The sequence below is a fragment of the Bactrocera neohumeralis genome, unplaced genomic scaffold (assembly GCF_024586455.1).
Source record: "Bactrocera neohumeralis isolate Rockhampton unplaced genomic scaffold, APGP_CSIRO_Bneo_wtdbg2-racon-allhic-juicebox.fasta_v2 ctg1455, whole genome shotgun sequence".
Taxonomy (NCBI): Eukaryota; Metazoa; Arthropoda; class Insecta; order Diptera; family Tephritidae; genus Bactrocera; species Bactrocera neohumeralis.
In genome coordinates this window covers 7,817-29,885 of record NW_026089729.1, presented here as the reverse complement: position 1 = coordinate 29,885, position 22,069 = coordinate 7,817, and the positions used below count along the sequence as shown (strand labels likewise).

Here is a 22,069-nt window from a genome sequence, read left to right as displayed (position 1 = left end):
CCTCGTTTGGTATCGAACGGCTCGGAGAGGTCCTTCCCAATCCTGGCGGAGCTTTTGGTGTTGCCCAACGTCAGTTTACACAGCCGTATTAGTTTTGCGGGGATACCAAATTCAGGCATCGCGGCATAAAGGAAGCTCGTTTTCGTGCTGTCGAAAGCAGCTTTGAAATCGACGAATAGATGGTGTGTGTCGATGCTCCTTTCACGGGTCTTTTCCAAGATTTGGCGCATGGTGAATATCTGGTCGGTTGTTGATTTTCCAGGTCTAAAGCCACACTGATAAGGTCCAATCAGTTTGTTGACGGTGGGCTTTAATCTTTCACACAATACGCTCGATAAAACCTTATATGCGATGTTGAGGAGGCTAATCCCACGGTAGTTGGCGCAGATTGTGGGGTCTCCTTTGTTATGGATGGGCATAGCACACATAAATTCCAATCGGTGAGCATGCTTTCGTCCGACCATATTTTACAAAGAAGCTGATGCATGCTACTTATCAGTTCTTCGCCGCCGTGTTTGAATAGCTCGGCCGGCAATCCGTCGGCCCCTGCCGCTTTGTTGTTCTTCAGGCAGGCAATTGCTATTCAAACTTCTTCATGGTCGGGAAATGGAACGTCTGCTCCATCGTCATCGATTAGGGAATCGGGTTCGCCTTCTCCTGGTGTTGTGCGTTCACTGCCATTCAGCAGGCTGGGGAAGTGTTCCCTCCATAATTTAAGTATGCTCTGGGCATCGGTGACTAGATCACCTTTGGGGGTTCTACAAGAGTATGCTCCGGCTTTGAAACCTTCTGTAAGCCGCCGCATTTTTTCGTAGAATTCTCGAGCATTAACCCTGTCGGCCAGATTATCAAGCTTTTCGTACTCACGCATTTCGGCCTCTTTCTTTTTCTGTCTGCAGATGCGTCTCGCTTCCCTCTTCAACTCTCGGTACTCACATATTAAAGTTAATTAACCTTCTTCATCTTACGGAAGTTGGCATAAAGCCAAAACGGCAGTGCATTTGGAAAAATTCCACAATTTTACATTTAGGTATAAAACCGTCTTTATTGCATGTACACATTTAGAAATCCATATCAAGTTGCTTCAAATTATTAAACATATTCAAGTTAATTAACTTTCTTCATCTTACTAAAGTTGGCATAAAGCCATAATAGCAGTGCATTTGGAAAAAATTCCAAATTTCACATCTAAGTATAAAACCGAGTTTCTTGCATGTACACCTTAAAAATACATATCAAGTTGCTTCAAATCATTAGCTTCACATATTAAAGTTAATTAACCTTCGTGATCTTACAGAAGTTCGCATAAAGCAAAAACGGCAGCGCATTTGGAAAATTCCAGAATTTTACATTTAGGTATAAAACCGACTTTCTTGCATGTACACATTAAGAAATACATATCAAGTTGCTTCAAATTATTAAACATATTCAAGTTAATTAACTTTCTTCATCTTACTAAAGTTGGCATAAAGCCATAATAGCAGTGCATTTGGAAAAAATTCCAAATTTCACATCTAAGTATAAAACCGAGTTTCTTGCATGTACACCTTAAAAATACATATCAAGTTGCTTCAAATCATTAGCTTCACATATTAAAGTTAATTAACCTTCGTAATCTTACAGAAGTTCGCATAAAGCAAAAACGGCAGCGCATTTGGAAAATTCCAGAATTTTACATTTAGGTATAAAACCGTCTTTATTGCATGTACACATTTAGAAATCCATATCAAGTTGCTTCAAATTATTAAACATATTCAAGTTAATTAACTTTCTTCATCTTACTAAAGTTGGCATAAAGCCATAATAGCAGTGCATTTGGAAAAAATTCCAAATTTCACATTTAGGTATAAAACCGACTTTCTTGCATGTACACCTTAAAAATCCATATCAAGTTGCTTCAAATCATCAGCTTCACATATTAATGTTAATTAACCTTCGTCATCTTACAGAAGTTCGCATAAAGCAAAAACGGCGGCGCATTTGAAAAATTCCAGAATTTTACATTTAGGTATAAAACCGACTTTCTTGCATGTACACATTAAGAAATACATATCAAGTTGCTTCAAATTATTAAACATATTAAAGTTAATTAACTTTCTTCATCTTACTCAAGTTGGCATAAAGACAAAACGGCAGTGCATTTCAAAAAATTCCACAATTTTACATTTAGGTATAAAACCGACTTTCTTGCATGGACAAATTTAGAAATCCATATCAAGTTGCTTCAAATTATTTAATTCACATATTAGAGTTAATTAACTTTCTTCATCTTACTAAAGTTGGCATGAAGCCAAAACGGCAGCGCATTTGGAAAAATTCCACAATTTAACATTTAGGTATAAAACCGACTTTCTTGCATGTACACATTTAGAAATCCATATCAAGTTGCTTCAAATTATTAAACATATTAAAGTTAATTAACTTTCTTCATCTTACTAAAGTTGGCATAAAGACAAAACGGCAGTGCATTTTGTAAATTCCAAAATTTTGCATTTAGGTATAAAACCGACTTTCTTGCATGTACACATTTAGAAATCCATATCAAGTTGCTTCAAATTATTAAACATATTAAAGTTAATTAATTTTCTTCATCTTTTTAAAGTTGGCATAAACACAAAACGGCAGTGCATTTGGAAAAATTCTACAATTTTACATTTAGTATAAAACCGATTTTCTTGCATGTACACATTTAGAAATCCATATCAAGTTGCTTCAAATGATAAGCTTCACATATTAAAGTTAATTAACCTTCGTCATCTTACAGAAGTTCGTATAAAGCAAAAACGGCAGCGCATTTGGAAAAATTCCGCAATTTTACATTTAGGTATAAAACCGATTTTCCTGCATTTAAACATTTAGCAATCCATATCGAGTTGATTCAAATCATTAACGTCACATATTCAAGTTAACTAACTTTCTTCATCTTACAGAAGTTGGCATAAAGGCAAAACGGCAGCGCATTTGGAAATCTCCAGAACTTTACATTTAGGTATAAAACCGATTTTCTTGCATGTACACATTTAGAAATCCATATCAAGTTGCTTCAAATCATTAAACACATATTAAAGTTAATTAACTTTCTCCATCTTACAGAAGTTGGCATAAGGCCAAAACGGCAGTGCATTTGGAAAAATTCCACAATTTTACATTTAGGTATAAAACCGATTTTCTGCATGTACACATTTAGCAATCCATATCAAGTTGCTTCAAATCATTAGCTTAGCATATTAAAGTTAATTAACCTTCTTCATCTTACTAAAGTTCGCATAAAGCCATAACGGCAGTGCATTTGGAAAAATTCCACAATTTTACATTTAGGTATAAAACCGATTTTCTTGCTTTTAAACATTTAGCAACTCTTATCAAGTTGCTTCAAATCATTAGGTTCACATATTAAAGTTAATTAACTTTCGTCATCTTACAGAAGTTCGCATAAAGCAAAAACGGCAGCGCATTTGGAAAATTCCAGAATTTTACATTTGGGTATAAAACCGACTTTCTTGCATGTACACATTTAGAAATCCATATCACGTTGCTTCAAATTATTAAACATATTAAAGTTAATTAACTTTCTTCATCTTACTAAAGTTGGCATAAAGCCATAACGGCAGTGCATTTGGAAAAACTCCGCAATTTTACATTTAGGGATAAAACCGATTTTCCTGCATTTAAACATTTATAAATCCATATCGAGTTGATTCAAATCATTAACGTCACATATTCAAGTTAATTAACCTTCTTCATCTTACTTAAGTTGACATAAGACCATAACGGCAGTTCATTTGGAAAAATTCCACTATTTTACATTTAGGTATAAAACCGACTTTCTTGCATGTACACATTTAGTAATCCATATCAAGTTGCTTCAAATTATTAAACATATTAAAGTTAATTAATTTTCTTCATCTTTTTAAAGTTGGCATAAACACAAAACGGCAGTGCATTTGGAAAAATTCTACAATTTTACATTAAGTATAAAACCGATTTTCTTTCATATAAACATTTAGAGATCCACATCAAGTTGCTTCAAATGATTAGCTTCACATATTAAAGTTAATTAACCTTCGTCAGCTTACAGAAATTCGCATAAAGCAAAAACGGCAGCGCATTTAGAAAATTCCAGAATTTTACATTTAAGTATAAAACCGAGTTTCTTGCATGTACAACTTCAAAATTCATATCAAGTTGCTTCAAATCATTAGCGAATTTCTTGCATGTACACATTTAGAAATCCATATCAAGTTGCTTCAAATTATTAAATTCACATATTAAAGTTAATTCACTTTCTTCATCTTACAGAAGTTGGCATAAAGCCAAAACGGCAGTGCATTTGGAAAAATTCCACAATTTTACATTTAGGTATAAAACCGATTTTCTTGCATGTACACATTAAGAAATCCATATCAAGTTGCTTCAAATCATTAGCTTCACATATTAAAGTTAATTAACCCTCTTCATCTTACTGAAGTTGGCATAAAGCCAAAACGGCAGCGCATTTGGAAAAATTCCACAATTTTACATTTAGGTATAAATACGAATTTCTTGCATGTACACATTTAGAAATCCATATCAAGTTGCTTCAAATTATTAAATTCACATATTTAAGTTAATTAACTTTCTTCATCTTACTAAAGTTGGTATAAAGCCATAACGGCAGTGCATTTGGAAAAATTCCGCAATTTTACATTTAGGTATATAACCGATTTTCCTGCATTTAAACATTTAGCAATCCATATCGAGTTGATTCAAATTATTAAATTCACATATTAAAGTTAATTAACTTTCTTTATTTTACAGAAGTTGGCATAAAGCCATAACGGCAGTGCATTTGGAAAAACTCCGCAATTTTACATTTAGGTATAAAACCGATTTTCCTGCATTTAAACATTTAGCAATCCATATCGAGTTGACTCAAATCATAAACGTCACATATTTAAGTTAACTAACCTTCTTCATCTTACTAAAGTGTGCATAAAGCCAAAACGGCAGTGCGTTTGGAAAAGTTCCACAATTTTACATTTAGGTATAAAACCGATTTTCTGGCATGCACACATTTAGAAATCCATATCAAGTTGCTTCAAATCATTAAATTCACATATTAAAGTTAATTAACTTTCTTCATCTTACAGAAGTTGGCATAAAGCAAAACGGCAGCGCATTTGGAAAAATTCCACAATTTTACATCTAGTAATAAATACGAATTTCTTGCATGTACACATTTAGAAATCCATATCAAGTTGCTTCAAATTATTAGATTCACATATTAAAGTTAATTAACTTTCTTCATCTTACAGAAGTTGGCATAAAGGCAAAACGGCAGCGCATTTGGAAAAATTCCACAATTTTACATTTAGGTATAAAAACGATTTTCCTGCATTTAAACATTTAGCAATCCATATCGAGTTGATGAAAATCATTAAATTCACATATTAAAGTTAATTAACTTTCTTTATATTACAGAAGTTGGCATAAAGCCATAACGGCAGTGCATTTGGAAAAACTCCGCAATTTTACATTTAGGTATATAACCGATTTTCCTGCATTTAAACACTTAGCAATCCATATCGAGTTGACTCAAATCATTAACGTCACATATTCAAGTTAACTAACCTTGATCATCTTACTCAAGTTGGCGTAAAGCCAAAACGGCTGTGCATTTCGAAAAAATTCCATAATATTACATTTAGGTATAAAACCGACTTTCCTGCATGTACACATTAGGAAATCCATATCAAGTTGCTTCAAGTCATTCTTCTTCTTAATTGGCGTAGACACAGCTTACGCGATTACAGTCGAATTAACAACAGCGCGTCAGTCGTTTCTGTTTTTCGCTACGTGGCGCCAATTGTGTATTCCAAGCGAAGTCGGGTCCTCCTCCACTTGGTCCTTTCATCTGAGTGGAGGTCTTCCTCTTCCTCTGCTTCCCCCGGCGGGTACTGCGTCGAATACTTTCAGAGCTGGAGTGTTTTCGTCCATCCGAACAACATGACCAGCCAGCGTAGCCGCTGTCTTTTAATTCGCTGAACTATGTCAATGTCGTCGTTAATATCGTACAGCTCACCGTTCCATCGAATGCGATATTCGCCGTGGCCAATGCGCAAAGGACCATAAATCTTTCGCAGAAATTTTTTCTCGAAAACTTGTAACGTCGACTCATCGGTTGTTGTCATCGTTCAAGCCTCTGCACCATATAGCAGGACGGGAATTAGGAGTGACTTATTGAATTTGGTTTTTGTTCGTCGAGAGAGGACTTTGCTTCTCAATTTCATACTCAGACCGAAGTAGCACCTGTTGGCAAGAGTTATCCTGCGTTGGATTTCCAGGCTGACATTGTTGGTGGTGTTAATACTGGTTCCTAAATAGACGAAATTATCTACAACTTCAAAGTTATGATTGTCAGCAGTGACGTGAGAGCCAAGTCGCGAGTGCGACGACTGTTTGTTTGTTGACAGGAGATATTTCGTCTTGTCCTCGTCCATTGCCATACCCATTTTCTGTGCTTCCTTGTCCAACCTGGAGAAAGCAGAACTAACGGCGCGGGTGTTGAGGCCGATGACATCAATATCATCGGCATACGCCAGCAGCTGTACACTCTTATAGAAGATGGTACCTTCTCTATTTAGTTCTGCAGCTCGAACTATTTTCTCCAGAAGCAGGTTGAAGGAGTCGCACTATAGGGAGTCACCTTGTCTGAAACCTCGTTTGGTATCGAACGGCTCGGAGAGGTCCTTCCCAATCCTGGCGGAGCTTTTGGTGTTGCCCAACGTCAGTTTACACAGCCGTATTAGTTTTGCGGGGATACCAAATTCAGACATCGCGGCATAAAGGCAGCTTCTTTTCGTGCTGTCGGAAGCAGCTTTGAAATCGCCGAAGAGATGGTGTGTGTCGATTCTCCTTTCACAGGTCTCTGAAGATGCGTCACGCTTCCCTCTTCAACTCTTGGTATTCACATATTAAAGTTAATTAACCTTCGTCATCTTACAGAAGTTGGCATAAAGCCATAACGGCAGTGCATTTGGAAAAATTCAACAATTTTTCATTTAGGTATAAGACCGATTTTCTGGCATGTACACATTTAGAAATCCATATCAGTTGATTCAAATCATTAACGTCACAAATTAAAGTTAATTAACTTTCTTCATCTTACTAAAGTTGGGATAAAGCTATAACGGCAGTGCATTTGGAAATACTCCGCAATTTTACATTTAGGTATAAAACCGATTTTCCTGCATTTAAACATTTAGAAATCCATATCGAGTTGATTCAAATCATTAGCGTCACATATTCAAGTTAATTAACCTTCTTAATCTTACGTAAGTTGGCATAAAGACAAAACGGCATTGCATTTGGAAAAAATTCCATATTTTTTCATTTAGGTATAAAACCGATTTTCTTGCATGTGAACATTTAGAAATCCATATCAAGTTGCTTCAAATCATTAGCATTTTTAAAATTCCAGAATTTTACATTTAGGTATAAAACCGACTTTCTTGCATGTACACATTAAAAATCCATATCAAGGTACTTCAAATCATTAGCTTCACATATTAAAGTTAATCAACCTTCGTCATCTTACTCAAGTTGGCATAAAGCCAAAACGGCAGTGCATTTGGAAAAATTTCACAATTTTACATTTAGGTATAAAACCGATATTCTGGCATGTACACATTTAGAAATCCATATCTAGTTGCTTCAAGTCATTAGCTTCACATATTAAAGTAAATTAACCCTCGCCATCTTACAGAAGTTGGCATAAAGCAAAAACGGCAGTGCATTTGGAAAAATTCCAGAATTTTACATTTAGGTATAAAACCGACTTTCTTGCATGTAAACATTAAAAATCCATATCAAGTTGCTTCTAAATCATTAACTTCACATATTAAGTTAATTAACCTTCTTCATCTTACTAAGTTGGCATAAAGAAAAAAATTCCATTTGGAAAAATTCACAATTTTACATTTAGGTATAAAACCGATTTTCTTGCATGTACACATTTATAAATGCATATCAAGTTGCTTTAAGTTATTAAATTCACATATTAAAGTTAATTAACCTTCGTCATCTTACAGAAGTTCGCATAAACCAAAAACGGCAGCGCATTTGGAAAATTCCATAATTTTACATTTAGGTATAAAACCGACTTTCTTGCATGTACACATTAAAAATCCATATCAAGTTGCTTCAAATCATTTGCTTCACATATTAAAGTTAATTAACCTTCGTCGTCTTACTCAAGTTGGCATAAAGCCATAACGGCAGTGCATTTGGAAAAATTCCGCAATTTTACATTTAGGTAAAAAACCGATTTTCCTGCATTTGAACATTTAGAAATGCATATCGTGTTTTTTCAAAACATTAACTTCACGTATTCAAGTTAATTAACCTTCGTCATCTTACTCAAGTTGGCATAAAGCCCTATCGGCAGTGCATTTGGAAAGAATTCTATAATCGCGGCATAAAGGCAGCTTCTTTTCGTGCTGTCGGAAGCAGCTTTGAAATCGACGAAGAGATGGCGTGTGTCGATTCTCCTTTCACGGGTCTCTGCAGATGTGTCTCGCTTCCCTCTTCAACTCTCGGTATTCACATTATAAAGTTAAATAACCTTCGTCATCTTACAGAAGATGGCATAAAGCCATAGCGGCAGTGCATTTGGAAAAATTCAACAATTTTTCATTTAGGTATAAAACCGACTTTCTTGCATGTTAGTTAACATAAGCAGCACTTTGTCAACAACAAAGTCCGCGCGTGGCCTGAGTCAACTTAATTCACATTGCCACGTTGAGCAAAACCACAAAACCACAAAACCGCAAAACCACAAAACCGCAAAACCACAAAACCACAAAACCGCAAAACCACAATTGGCACATGCAGCGTGTGAGAATTTCATGAAATCACACACACATATATATATATATATATTTTTTTTTTTTTTTTTTTTTGCTTATGAAAAATTTTGCTTATGGAAGATAAGACATTTTTAACCACAAGAGTATAATTTTGCTTATGGAAGATAAGACATTTTTAACCACAAGAGTATAATTTTGCTTTTGGAAATGTATAAAACTGCTTATAATTTTATGTTTACATTTTGTTTTTACTAATTTTTCTAACACAATACCCAAGGGTTTTACTTAAAATGCCTAGTTCAGCATTTAATTTGTTTTGTGAGGAAAATGTTTTTGTTATTCTGGATTATATTACTCCGGAGGAAGTTGGAGTTTTATCTCCATTCTTAGATACTCGATATTCGTACAGTGAACAAGCGCGAAATAACATCATTCGTACACATTGGAATAGTAATGATATTTGGGCATCAGAACTGAAAATACTGTGCGAGTACTTCATACTTCAACTCCTTGAGGAGCGAATGGAATATAGCTTTCGAATAGAAACCAGCGCAGCTCTCAGGAAATTCGAAAAGGAAAGATCATATGGCGAATTCGTGGTCAATGCATTAGCATTTAAGGGAGACGCCGGTTGTGCTACATATGGGACACAATTTCGAATCTCTGTAAATTTCGATAAATTGAAGATAATAAAAGAAAAAATATTGTTTTAATTGCTTGTTTTATGTTTATTTCAAATTTAAAACATTTGTACACTTATAAATAAAACATTTGTTTTGTCTAAATTTAATGAATGCATATAAACTTTTTTTCACGTGCTTAATGCGAGTAAATCCACCAACATCTTTATATGCATATACAAGTCCTAACAACTCACTTAGAAGTTTATCTTCACGGATCCATTCAACATCACACCAAATACTATTGGTTTTTATTGAAGTTTGATTGTCTTCCAAATAAATATCATCCCCCTTAGAAAATTCATCATAAAACCATTGATGTATTAAAAATTTTAATTTCTGAATATCCCCATCATTTTTGAAATTGACTTCAAATGAGGGGACGTTTCCACTCTTACTATTTAAATCAATTTTTCCTACATGTAGTAAACCCTTTGTGTTTAAAACTTCATTTATAGGAACAGCTGCTACTAATTTTGGTTCACAAACATCAATACAATTATTTACATTTCCTGGAATAGCTCTTGATTGAGTGGCTTTTTGTTCAGATCGCTCAGGTTGTATTAACTTTGAACGTCGTTGTCTCTTACGTTTATTTAGTATCTGAGTTTTCCCTTCGATGGTACCTTGTTGGGATTTGACGGGCTCTCCTAGTTCTTGAAGCTGCTTGTAAACTCCTTCTTCATTTAAATTTTGTAGGATCTTATCAAATTCGTCTTGATTAAACTCAAAATTAATTATTTGTTGTTCGTTCTCAAAGATTGAATCCATAATTCTCCACGTTGATGTGTGTCTCCCGTAAATATTTTAGTACAATTGGATTATTAAAAGTAAAATTCATATTTATATCTTTTTGAGTCACATTTCGAAATTATTTTTTAAAATGTGGTTTCTTTATCATTTTGAAAATGTGTTTTCTTTATCACACATTTGTTTTCTACCATCTTGACTCCTTAAACATGGCAGCATATAAATTATAAATTTTTTTCAATGTTTTATATCGGGAATAGAGTGAAATACAATTACATATATCTACGATTTCCTTGTATGAATTATCCGCAAAAGGACAATTTTTCTTATGTAAACCATTCGGTGAATATATAAATGGCTCGGATAAACATGGTCGCAATTCATTTAGCATGGAATAAAAAAATATTTGATGCTCATTATCAATTAAGTCGTTATATTTTCTTAAAAAGTTTTCTAAATTTTTCGGGAAAGACATTTTATTTTATTTTTTTTGTACCTTTTAATAGTAGTGTCTCCTTAATACTAAATTATAAAATATGTTCCCATACTAGAAAAAGTGTGCAACTTGCAGTTTGTAGAACTATAAAACCGCAAAATATTTACTAATAGACAGATGTATAAAACCACAAAATATTTACTGATAGACAGAACTATAAAACCGCAAAATATTTACTGATAGACACTTTCATATATATATATATATATAATATATATATATATATATATATATATATATATGATAAGACTACTTGTCTCAATAAATATAAATTAGACACCCTTTCAGTGAAAACATTTAGTGAATTTTGTGAAGTGACTCTTGTTTCCCGTGCGATAAAAAAAATTTTAAATAGCAACACCAACCACTCAGTAAAAGGTAATATAGTGAAAAAATAAGATAATATATTTATACAACACCTTTTCTAATGTATCGATTTTTTATAGATTTAAATTGTTTAAAGCAACTCTTGTTCCATGTAAGGATCTAAAATTAATCCTAATTTTCAATCACCAAAGGGTAATAAGCTAATATATTTCTATATCGCTACTTTTCTACTTTGTCCACTTAAGGATATAAATTAAGTATAAATTATGAATCGAGCTCTTAAAGACTTGAAATCAGTTTCTAGGGAAAGAGTCCGAAAACCAATACTGAAGGTAATTGATTTACCAATTCATAAAAAATTCAAAATAATAAAAGCTATTAGGGTGAAGACAAAGTTTGGAGAGAAGGTGATGATAGAACTAGATGATAGTGTTCTTTTTCTTCCGCATTCCTACAACGCTTTAGAGGATTCAACTATTGATGCGTTAAATAGTAATACATTTTATATAGAACTAGTTAAACCTTGTGAAAAATTTATTTCCCCATCATTTGAATTTCATACAGAATAAAAAAATTAAAATGTATCCGTGTAGTTTTTGTGAAAAGAGTTATACTCACAAAAGGAGTTTAGAAAAGCATATTACAATAAAACATCAAGAATCAAAAAAAGAAAAAACTTTTTGTGAGCAATGTAAAATTCAAGTAAAAGAAAATTTATGGGTAGCACATGTGAGAACAAACATGCATAAAAAGAATTGTATGTTTAGTGTAAATAGTAATAATAATAATATTAAATGTATTAATAGTATGTTTACTAATCGTATTGAAACATACGTTATAGAAAACAATCAACCCAATGATTTAATTGTTGAAAATTTTTTTGAAAAACATCTAAATGAATTATCTGAGCTTTTACAGAAATCTATAGAAAAGCATGAAAGCATCAAATTTAACTTTGAACTATTTTGTAAATATATTCAAATAAAAGAAAATATTGAAGAATTTGCTATAATGTCACATCAAACTGTAATGACTGAAGCATTTATGGAGAACAATAATGTTATTGATATAATTAAAGAAAAATTTGCTAAATTGATTGAAAAAATTAACACATTTCAAGAACGAGATAGTGGTTGGAGTCTAAGTGAAATTATTCATCTAGAAGTAAACATAAATAAATATCAACCAATTAGAGGATCGTTATATATACCACTACCAAAAATAATTGCAGATAAAAAAGCATGTATAAATATTGTTAACAATGATGTATATTGTTTTAAGTGGGCCATAGTTTCATCTCTTTACCAACCCTCAATAAATAGACAAAGGTGTTCTTCATATAACATAAGAAATATTCAAGATTCCATTATAACTTTAAATAATGGTAAAGTAGTAAATTTTAAAAATTTAAATTTTCCATTACAAATAAAGGATATTAAAATATTTGAAGCAAATAATCCAAATATTAGTGTAAATGTGTTTGGTATAGAAGACAATTTGTTAGTAGGACCCTTTTATTTAACGAAAGAAGAAAAATCACATCATGTTAATCTTATTTCTTTATATAGTGATGATTTCAATGAAAGTCATTATGTTTGGATACAAAATTTAAGTAGATTACTTAGTTCTCAAGTTACAAGAAATATGCATAAATTATATTTTTGTAATTCATGTCTAATACATTTTTATGAGGAAGAAAAATTAGCTATCCATAAAATGCATTGTAGAAAAATTGTGACACGGATGCCTTCACCTGAAAAAAAAATATTAAAATTTGAAAATTTCAAAAAACAAATAGATGTACCATTTACTATATATGCAGATTTCGAATGTATTTTAAAACCAATAGATATTCAAAATTCTAGTAGGACTCAATGTGTGCAAGAGCATATTCCTTATGCCTATTGTTATTTTATTAAGTGCTCATATAATAATCATCTTAATCGTTTCAAAATATATAGCGGTGTTGATGCTTCAAAACATTTTTTTAAAAATATTTTCGATGACGTTATCGATATTTATCACCAGTTTTTGAATAAAATAGTTGGAATGCATCCATTAACTGTCGACCAACTTAGACGTCAAAGAGAGGATATAGTTTGTCATATTTGTGGAATGGAACTTTTATTAAGTGATAGGGTAGCAGACCATTGTCATTTAACTGGTGAATATAGAGGTCCGGCACATAAAAAATGTAATTTGGAATATCAGATAGCAAATTTTATTCCAATATTTTTTCATAATTTATCGAAATATGATTGCCATCTATTTATTAAAGAATTGTCATCTGTTAAGGGAGATATAAATATTATCCCCTTAAACAAAGAGTTGTACATTTCGATATCAAAGAGAATATATATTAATGATAAAGATACAATTGAACTTAGGTTTTTAGATTCTTTCCGATTCATGCCTTCTAGTTTAGACAGTTTAGCTAAGAATTTAAATAATAATGATTTAGAAATTACAAAGACTTTTTTCCCTAACGATCACCATTTTGATTTAATGAAACGTAAAGGTATTTTCCCATATGACTACTTAGATTCAGAAACATGTCTCAACGAAACACAATTACCTGCTCGTTCACATTTCTTTAATAAATTATCAAATGAATCATGTAGTATCGAAGATTATCAATATGCTCAAAATGTTTGGACAACATTCAATTGTTCCAATTTATTAGATTATTTATTATTATATCTAAAAGTAGATGTGCTACTCCTCAGTGACATTTTTGAAAATTTTAGAAAATTATGTAAAGGAATTTATCGACTAGATCCATGCCAATATTATACATCTCCAGGATTATCTTGGGATGCAATGCTCAAAATAACTAGAACAGAATTAGAATTGTTTACTGATGAAAACATGCATAATTTTATTTTGTCCGGTATTAGGGGAGGTATTGTTCAATGTTGTAAACGGCATTCAGTAGCTAACAATAAATATTTAAGTGATTACAATGCGACTAAGCCTTCAAATTTTATAATTTATTTAGATGTTAATAATTTATATGGTTATGCTATGTCACACAATCTTCCCCATAGCAATTTTGAATGGGTTGAAAACGTAGATGATTTTAATGTTTTTAGTATACCAGAAGATTCTTTAGTTGGCTACATATTAGAAGTAGATTTAGATTATCCTATAACCACTCACAATATTCATAATGACTTCCCATTGTGTTTCGAAAATAAAAAAATTGGATCAATGAAAAATTCAAAGTTGATTGGTGATTTGGGAAACAAGGTAAAATATATAATTCATTATAAAAGTTTACAACAGTGTATTAAACATGGTCTTGTATTGAAGAAAATTCATAGAATTCTACAATTTAATCAATCGGATTGGTTAAAAAAATATATTGATTTAAATAATTATCATAGAACATTAGCAGCAAATAAGTTTGAAGAAAATTTTTTTAAATTATTAAATAATGCGGTGTATGGGAAAACTATGGAAAATGTAAATAAAAGAGTAGATGTTAAATTAGTACAAAATTGGGAAAATACTAATATTGGTGGAAGAGGCAGGAAAAGATTAGGTGCTAGAGCCTTAATAGCTAAACCCAATTTCCATAGTCTGAGCAAATTTTCTGATAATTTATTAGCGATTCAATTGAAACAAGTATCAGTTCTGTACAACAAACCGATATATATTGGTTTTTCCGTTTTAGAACTTTCTAAATTTAAAATGTATAGTTTCCATTATGATTATATCAAAGAGAAATATAAAAATAATATTACCTTGAATTATATGGATACTGATTCATTCATTTATGATATTCAAACTGATGACTTTTATAATGATATTCGTAATGATATTTCAAAATTTTTTGATACTTCTTCATATCCAATAGAAAATATTTTTAATTTTCCTCGATTGAATAAGAAGGTTTTAGGTATGATGAAGGATGAATGTAATGGAAAGTTGATAAAAGAATTTATTGGGTTAAGAGCGAAAATGTATTCATTTAGAATTGATAATGATGTAAATGAAACTAAGAAAATTAAGGGAATAAAAAAGTGTGTAACTTCTACATTGAGCTTAAATGATTTTAAAAAATGTCTGTTAGAAAATAAAGTATATAATGCATCAATGTATACATTTAGATCTAAGCTGCATACGATTTATACCCAAAATATTTGTAAAGTAGCTCTAAGCAATGTAGATGATAAGCGAATTGTACGGGAAAATCATATTGATACTTATGCTTATGGTCATTTCAAAACATTATAATATTATTTTATTATTGTAATACAAAAAAAAAAAAAAACAATTTATATTTTATATTACTTATTTTTTATTAAATAAAAATTTTAAACATAATTGCCCACATATTACTGTGTTATATTTTTGTTTCTGCTCATAATTGTAATATATTGGTGGCTTCAGGTAATTGATTAGTTCTATCGGCGGCTGTAAATTACCAAAACTATCAAAATATTCTTTATAATTTTTGTTTTTATAGTATGCTACCCAATGAGTTCCAGGACCATCAGTATCATCTAAATTAAGAATTCCACATTCTTGAGATTTTGGTTTCTTCGGTAATGAGTTTCGCATAAAAATTCCCCTAAAATTTTTAAGATGTTTACCATATTTCATTAAATCTACGTCTGTTAACGGTCTTTTGGGTAGCTTTTTTACTAGTTTTTTGGATAGGGTCGTAAATATAACCCATATCCTCTTTTATAAGGCTTGAGGAATAAACCCTTCCCCATAGCGATTGATTCCATATATCTATTATGACGGCTAGCCTCGGCCAATTGCTCCTTTCCATTCCTAATATCATTCAATACTTTGGCTATGGCTGATCCACCAGATGCTATACCACCAAGTGCGCCTAACGCTGTTAAAATAGGAAGCAGTGGTAAAATCCCACCAATTTTTGGGACTGGAATTATTCTCGGTATGTTAACTTTTTTATTTTTAAAGCTAGACTTTATAGCATTTTGAGAAATGTTATAAGCCTCATTAAATGACTGTGGCTTCTTTTTGTTAAGCATGTTAATACCATTTTTAACTGCCCTCAAAAATATTTTGTTTGATGGCACTTTACGGGGTTTCATCTTTTTACGTTTTTTACATTTGGATGTATTTATTTTCTTATTTTTAATACCCATTCCAAATTTGTGTTTTACCTTCATTGCATTTGTTACGAGCCAAGCGTTTACTCGTTCTTTGAAATCACTATCCTTAGATGTAACACGTTGCCAGGCTTTTTCAGATAAAACTTTATCAGCTTGATGTCTGATATTTATATCTTTCGCTTGTGAATATGTAATATCGTGTTCTCTGCAGGCTGCATCTAAAAGATTTATACCTTTATCTCCTCTTTCTAACCGCTGTCGGAGTTTTGTTCCCGGTCCACAAAATTGATATCCGGGTAAATGAAGTTCAATAGGTAAAGAATTAATCAAACTATTTACAAGACCCTCCCCATTCTTTTTATGTATTAGTCCCATTGAGTGAGTTATAATTAAATGAGATCATTATTATAAAAGCAATGGTTTATATCGCTATAGGTCTAGTAAACAAAATGAAAGTTGTTAAACAACGTCTTCAACTCAAGGTTAATAACGCTGACAATTATATAAATGTTAAAAATGTTAGTAGACATAGTTCCCTTTTACCAAATTCCATACGAGCGCTGATTGTGGGACCATCAAATTGTGGAAAAACTAATGTTATGCTCAGTTTAATTGAAAGTCCTAACGGGCTTAATTTCCGAAATATATACATTTATTCAAAATCATTATATCAACCGAAATATATCTATCTAAAAAGGCTTATAGAACCGATAAAAGGAATAAATCTTTATACATTTAGTGAAAACATTGATGTTATCAAGCCCACTGAAGCCAAACCGGATTCTATTTTTATATTCGATGATGTAATATGTGGAAAACAAAGTACAATACGAGATTATTTTTGTATGGGTCGTCATAAAAATATTGATTCCTTTTATTTATGTCAAACTTATACAAAAATTCCTAAACACTTAATTCGTGATAATGCAAACATGATTATTGTATTCAAACAAGATGAAATGAATCTTAAACATATCTATAATGATCATGTTATTGGAGATATGTTATACAAGACATTTTTAAAAATGTGCGCTGAGTCTTGGATAAATAAATACGGCTTTGTTGTTATAAGTAAAGATGATCCTATAAACAAGGGTCGCTATCGAAGAGGATTTGACAATTTTATACAAATATAAAACATCTATAAAAAGCATACACCACACCAGATCCTTATCAGATACTCAGCTGATAGGTAACAGATTTTTATCTCATTCGCTAAAGATCATGTCCAATAATCAAATGACTATATTAGCAAATCTTGCTAAGACCAGAAAAGTATTAAAAGAAAAAATTCAAAGAATGAAATTGGGAGAATTGGATAGAATGAACTTGTTGGAAGAAACATTTAAACCCATCTCAAAACCATTAAATGAATTGGTTGGTAATTTGAAAACCTCTAATAATAATAAAAATAATGTTACTAATTATAATGGTGATATTGTAACTTGGCAACCGGAAAGAGTAAAAGAAAGCAAAGATATGGAAATTGATGCATTGAATGATGTGAATGTTAATGATCTTGATAGTAAAGAAAACATTTTTTCGAATACCTCAGATTTAGAATATTCTACAGATAGTTCTCGGAAAGAGATTGTTAAGAAGCAAATGATGAAGAAATGTAAAAAGAAGAAGCGAAAAACTACTGTTGATATCGATAATGAGCAATGTTTTGATAAAAAAACAAAACCAGTTAATTTTAATAGTGTTAGACGAAAAATAAATTTTATGAAAGATTGTGAAAGGCCAACATCATATATTCATCCTAAACCTCATGATGATGAATTACTAAAGAGAGCTGTACAAAGCAATGTAATGAAAACTAAAAAGCGAAAATCTATTGATATCATTAACAAACAAAATTTTGAAAAAAAACAAAAATTAGATAATGTTGTTGGTGTTAGACAAAAAATAAATTATATGAATAATCCTCACCGAACAGAACCATATATTCCTAAAAAACCAGACGATGAACAATTGTTAAACAAGGCTGTAGAAACCCAAAATCGAAGTGAATTATGTAATGATAATAATAATACTACTCCTCTGACTGATCAAGATATTTTAAGAAGAATTGAAGAAGATCCTGATCTGTGGGAAAGAGACAAGCATGTAAAACGTAAGAGTAAAAATCAATTAAATGAAGACTATAAACGAGTTAAGCCTAATCAACCCAATTCATTATTACAAAATATAAGATTACTTAAAAATTTAAAAACGTTTGATACATTGTATGGACCGATTAGAGATTCAAATGGTCGATGGCGATTTGGAGTCAAACCAATAAAACTTATTTCCAAAGATGTTATACAGATCGGTAAGGATAAATGGAAAATGACACAAGGTCTGTTTGAGTTAATATTTCATAAAAAACCACAACATTATAAGAAGCGTGATTTGATGACTTATCGACAGATTTTATTAGATACAAGTGCTCACAGACGTAATTATAAGCCAGATAGTCAAATTAAGGGAACAAAATCCTTTAAATATCTAAACATTATCAGAAAATTGATCAATTATATTCCACACTCTTTCATAAGGGGTAGAGGTTTATTGAAGTCAATCGACTGTCGTAAAAATATTTATCAATATTGGGATAACCCTAATGAGTTGGTGGATAGATTGAGATTGCTTATATCTTCAACAAGTGTCGGTCACAATAACCATCAAAACGAAATTATATCAATTATTGAAGAGTTACGAGAAGCAAATATTATTAAATAATATGAGTATAAATAAATTTGGACATTTCTCTTTAGACTCTAGTAGGTCAAGTGGGAAAACAATGCTAGATCGAAATAAAAATCTGAATTTAAACAAGAAAAGAATAATTAACCTAGCTGCTCCCATAGGAGACGATGATGCCATTTCGAAAGTATACTTTTTAGACATGCTGAATAAAATGAAAACCAAATTAGAACATCAAATTAGAGAAATTAATACCATCTTGAATAATAGTATTAAAAATGATGTATCCATAATTGAGACTCTAATAGACCAACGAATAAAGAGTGCATGTGGAGAATATTTAGATAATATAAACAACTATTTATTAACTATTGAGGATTATTTGATGCGTTTCGTTGTATCGAAACAACATCCTACTGAAAAAGACGTTGAAGTGTTAAAAATAAAGTTCCCTACTATAAAAGGATTAGCAAAAAATGAATAACAAAAGAGCTATTGTAGAAGAGTTACATAAACAAGCTAGAAAAAATTTTAAACGACGACATGTTATTATAAAAGGAATCGATGATTTATGGCAAGCTGACTTGGTGGTAATGATTCAGTATTCAAGTAGTAATAAACAATACAAATATCTTTTAACTGTAATCGATACATTTTCCAAAAAAGCATGGGCCGAAGCAGTCAAAGATAAAACTAAAGAAAATGTTACAAATGCAATGGTTAAGATTTTAAACTCAAGCAATCGAATACCGAAAAACCTGCAAACAGATGATGGAAAGGAATTTTATAATACTAATTTTAAGAGATTACTACAAAGAAAAAATATCAATCATTATTCAACATTTTCTTCATTAAAAGCATCTATAATAGAGCGATTCAATAGAACATTAAAAGGAATGATGTGGAAAGAGTTTAGTTTTCGAGGAACCTATAAATGGATTGATATCTATAAAAATTTAATTAATGATTACAATAATACTATTCATAGGACTATCAGAATGACTCCAAATGAGGTAAATTCCTCGAATGAACAACATTTATTGGACACTGCATACAACAATTTGAAGGTTTTTCATAGACCAAAATTTAAAATAAATGATGAGGTTAGAATAAGTAAATATAAACATGTATTTGAAAAAGGATATACACCAAATTGGACAACTGAAGTTTTTAAAATCAAATCAATTAAAAACACAAACCCTACAACGTATATACTTGAAGACTATCAAGGAAATGTCATCAAAGGTGGATTTTACGAATATGAACTAATGAAAACTAAACACCCTCATGTATATTTAGTTGAAAAAGTTTTGAAACGTCGAAACAATAGAGTTTATGTTAAATGGTTGGGATTCTCTTCTGACCACAATTCCTGGGTGGATGTTAATGACTTAAATTAAAAAAAATTAATAAATAAATAAATAAATATAACAATATTTTAAAAAATTGTTTCAGTTGAGTTTTTAATGATAACCTATCATCATCATCATGTCGATTACATTAACAGTAAATGGTAATTCATCTATATTGGTTGCAAATTATTTTCCTCCTATAGAATTGCCACAAGATTATGTTTGCGGGTTAATTAGTTTCGACTCGTATAATACAATTCCAAATGTGGACAAAGAAAACAATTTGTTTCACATTGGAAATATGGTTCTTGAGATACCTATTGGAACATATGAATTGGATGATATAGTTGAGACAATAACCAACAAATATGAACCTTTTAATAAAGGGTTTATTGATATAAAGGCTAATCTGAATACATTTCAAACTGAAATCATGAGTAATAATGAAGAAGTGAATTTTAATAAAGAATGCTCAATTGGTCCATTACTAGGATTCAGTAAAAGAGTATTGGAGCCAAAAATTGTTCATTACTCTGATAATCCAGTGGATATAACAAGAGTAAACACAATATCTGTTGAATGTAATATCATCAATGGTTCATATATAAATGAAGCAACTGCGCATACTCTACATCAGTTTTCACTTAAAGTTAGCCCAGGATATAAAATAATAGAAATACCTATTAATGTAATATATTTACCGATTAATACACGTCAAATAAGTACTCTAGTTCTTAAAATTGTTGATCAAACGGGAAAACTTATTAATTTCCGTGGAGAAGATATATCAATAAGACTACATTTAAAACCTATATAAAGAAAAAAAAATGATAATTTTTAATAAAAAGTCACTACATACAGATTTTGTAAATAGTTTTCAATCATCCTCAAAGGTATTACCTTCAAAAACAAAAAATTTACGCTCCAAAGAGGTAAATTCTCTTGTTCATAATAAAATTGTTGATTTAACCCCATCGAATAAGGAGTTCCTAATAAGTCTAGGATTTAATTTAAAAAAAAAAAAAAAAAATGAGTGATATAGTAAACGTTTTGTACAAACCCATTTTTGATAATAGTATAATAAAAAAGGATTATCATAGCTATATACCATATTTACATTCGTTTCAAAACAATGATGAAATTCGGATTCCCATACAAAATCAAGACCTCTATGTGCTACCAAGTGAGAGTATTTTATACATAGAGGGGTTCATATCAAAAAGTGATTCATCAATTTCACAAACTGTGCAGCTGCTAAATAATTGTATGACTTATTTATTTGAGGAAATACGATATGAAATAAATGGAATAGAAATCGATCGGACTAGAAAGTTGGGTATTGCAACAGAAATGAAAAATTATGTATCACTTAACGTATTTGAGAGTACAAATTTAAAAAATGCAGGGTGGTGCCCTTTTAAAAATATTAACCTCACGACTGGACATTTCAATTTTTGTATACCACTAAAAACCCTACTTGGATTTGCTGAAGATTTTGAAAAAATTATTGTTAATTGTAAACATGAACTAATTTTAGTACGAGCTAAAGAAGATGATGCTGTTATGATGACAACTACAGCAAATGAAAAACTTGTATTAAAACTTTTAAATGTTATATGGAAAGTGCCACATATTGAACTGTCAGACTCGTATCGCTTAACTATGTTGAGAACAATTAATAGTAAACAACCGCTCAACATTTCGTTTAGAAGTTGGGATGTCTATCATAACCCCTCCCTACAGGAAAGCACGAATATCTTGTGGAATGTCAAAATGGTTGGTGAAAATGAAAGACCTCGCTATATTCTTTTAGGATTTCAAAATGCAAAGAAATTTA

At 31.1% G+C, this 22,069-nt stretch overlaps 1 protein-coding gene across 1 annotated transcript; it reads left to right on the top strand.

Annotated features, from left to right (window-relative positions):
• Positions 1-11,084: 11,084 nt before the first annotated feature.
• LOC126766507 (uncharacterized) lies at positions 11,085-19,892 on the top strand. The gene is made up of 3 exons (XM_050484273.1): positions 11,085-11,150; positions 11,219-14,348; positions 19,869-19,892. The coding sequence occupies exons 2-3, from the start codon at positions 11,679-11,681 to the stop codon at positions 19,890-19,892; spliced, it is 2,694 nt and encodes an 897-aa protein (XP_050340230.1). The 5' UTR covers positions 11,085-11,150; positions 11,219-11,678.
• Positions 19,893-22,069: the final 2,177 nt, after the last annotated feature.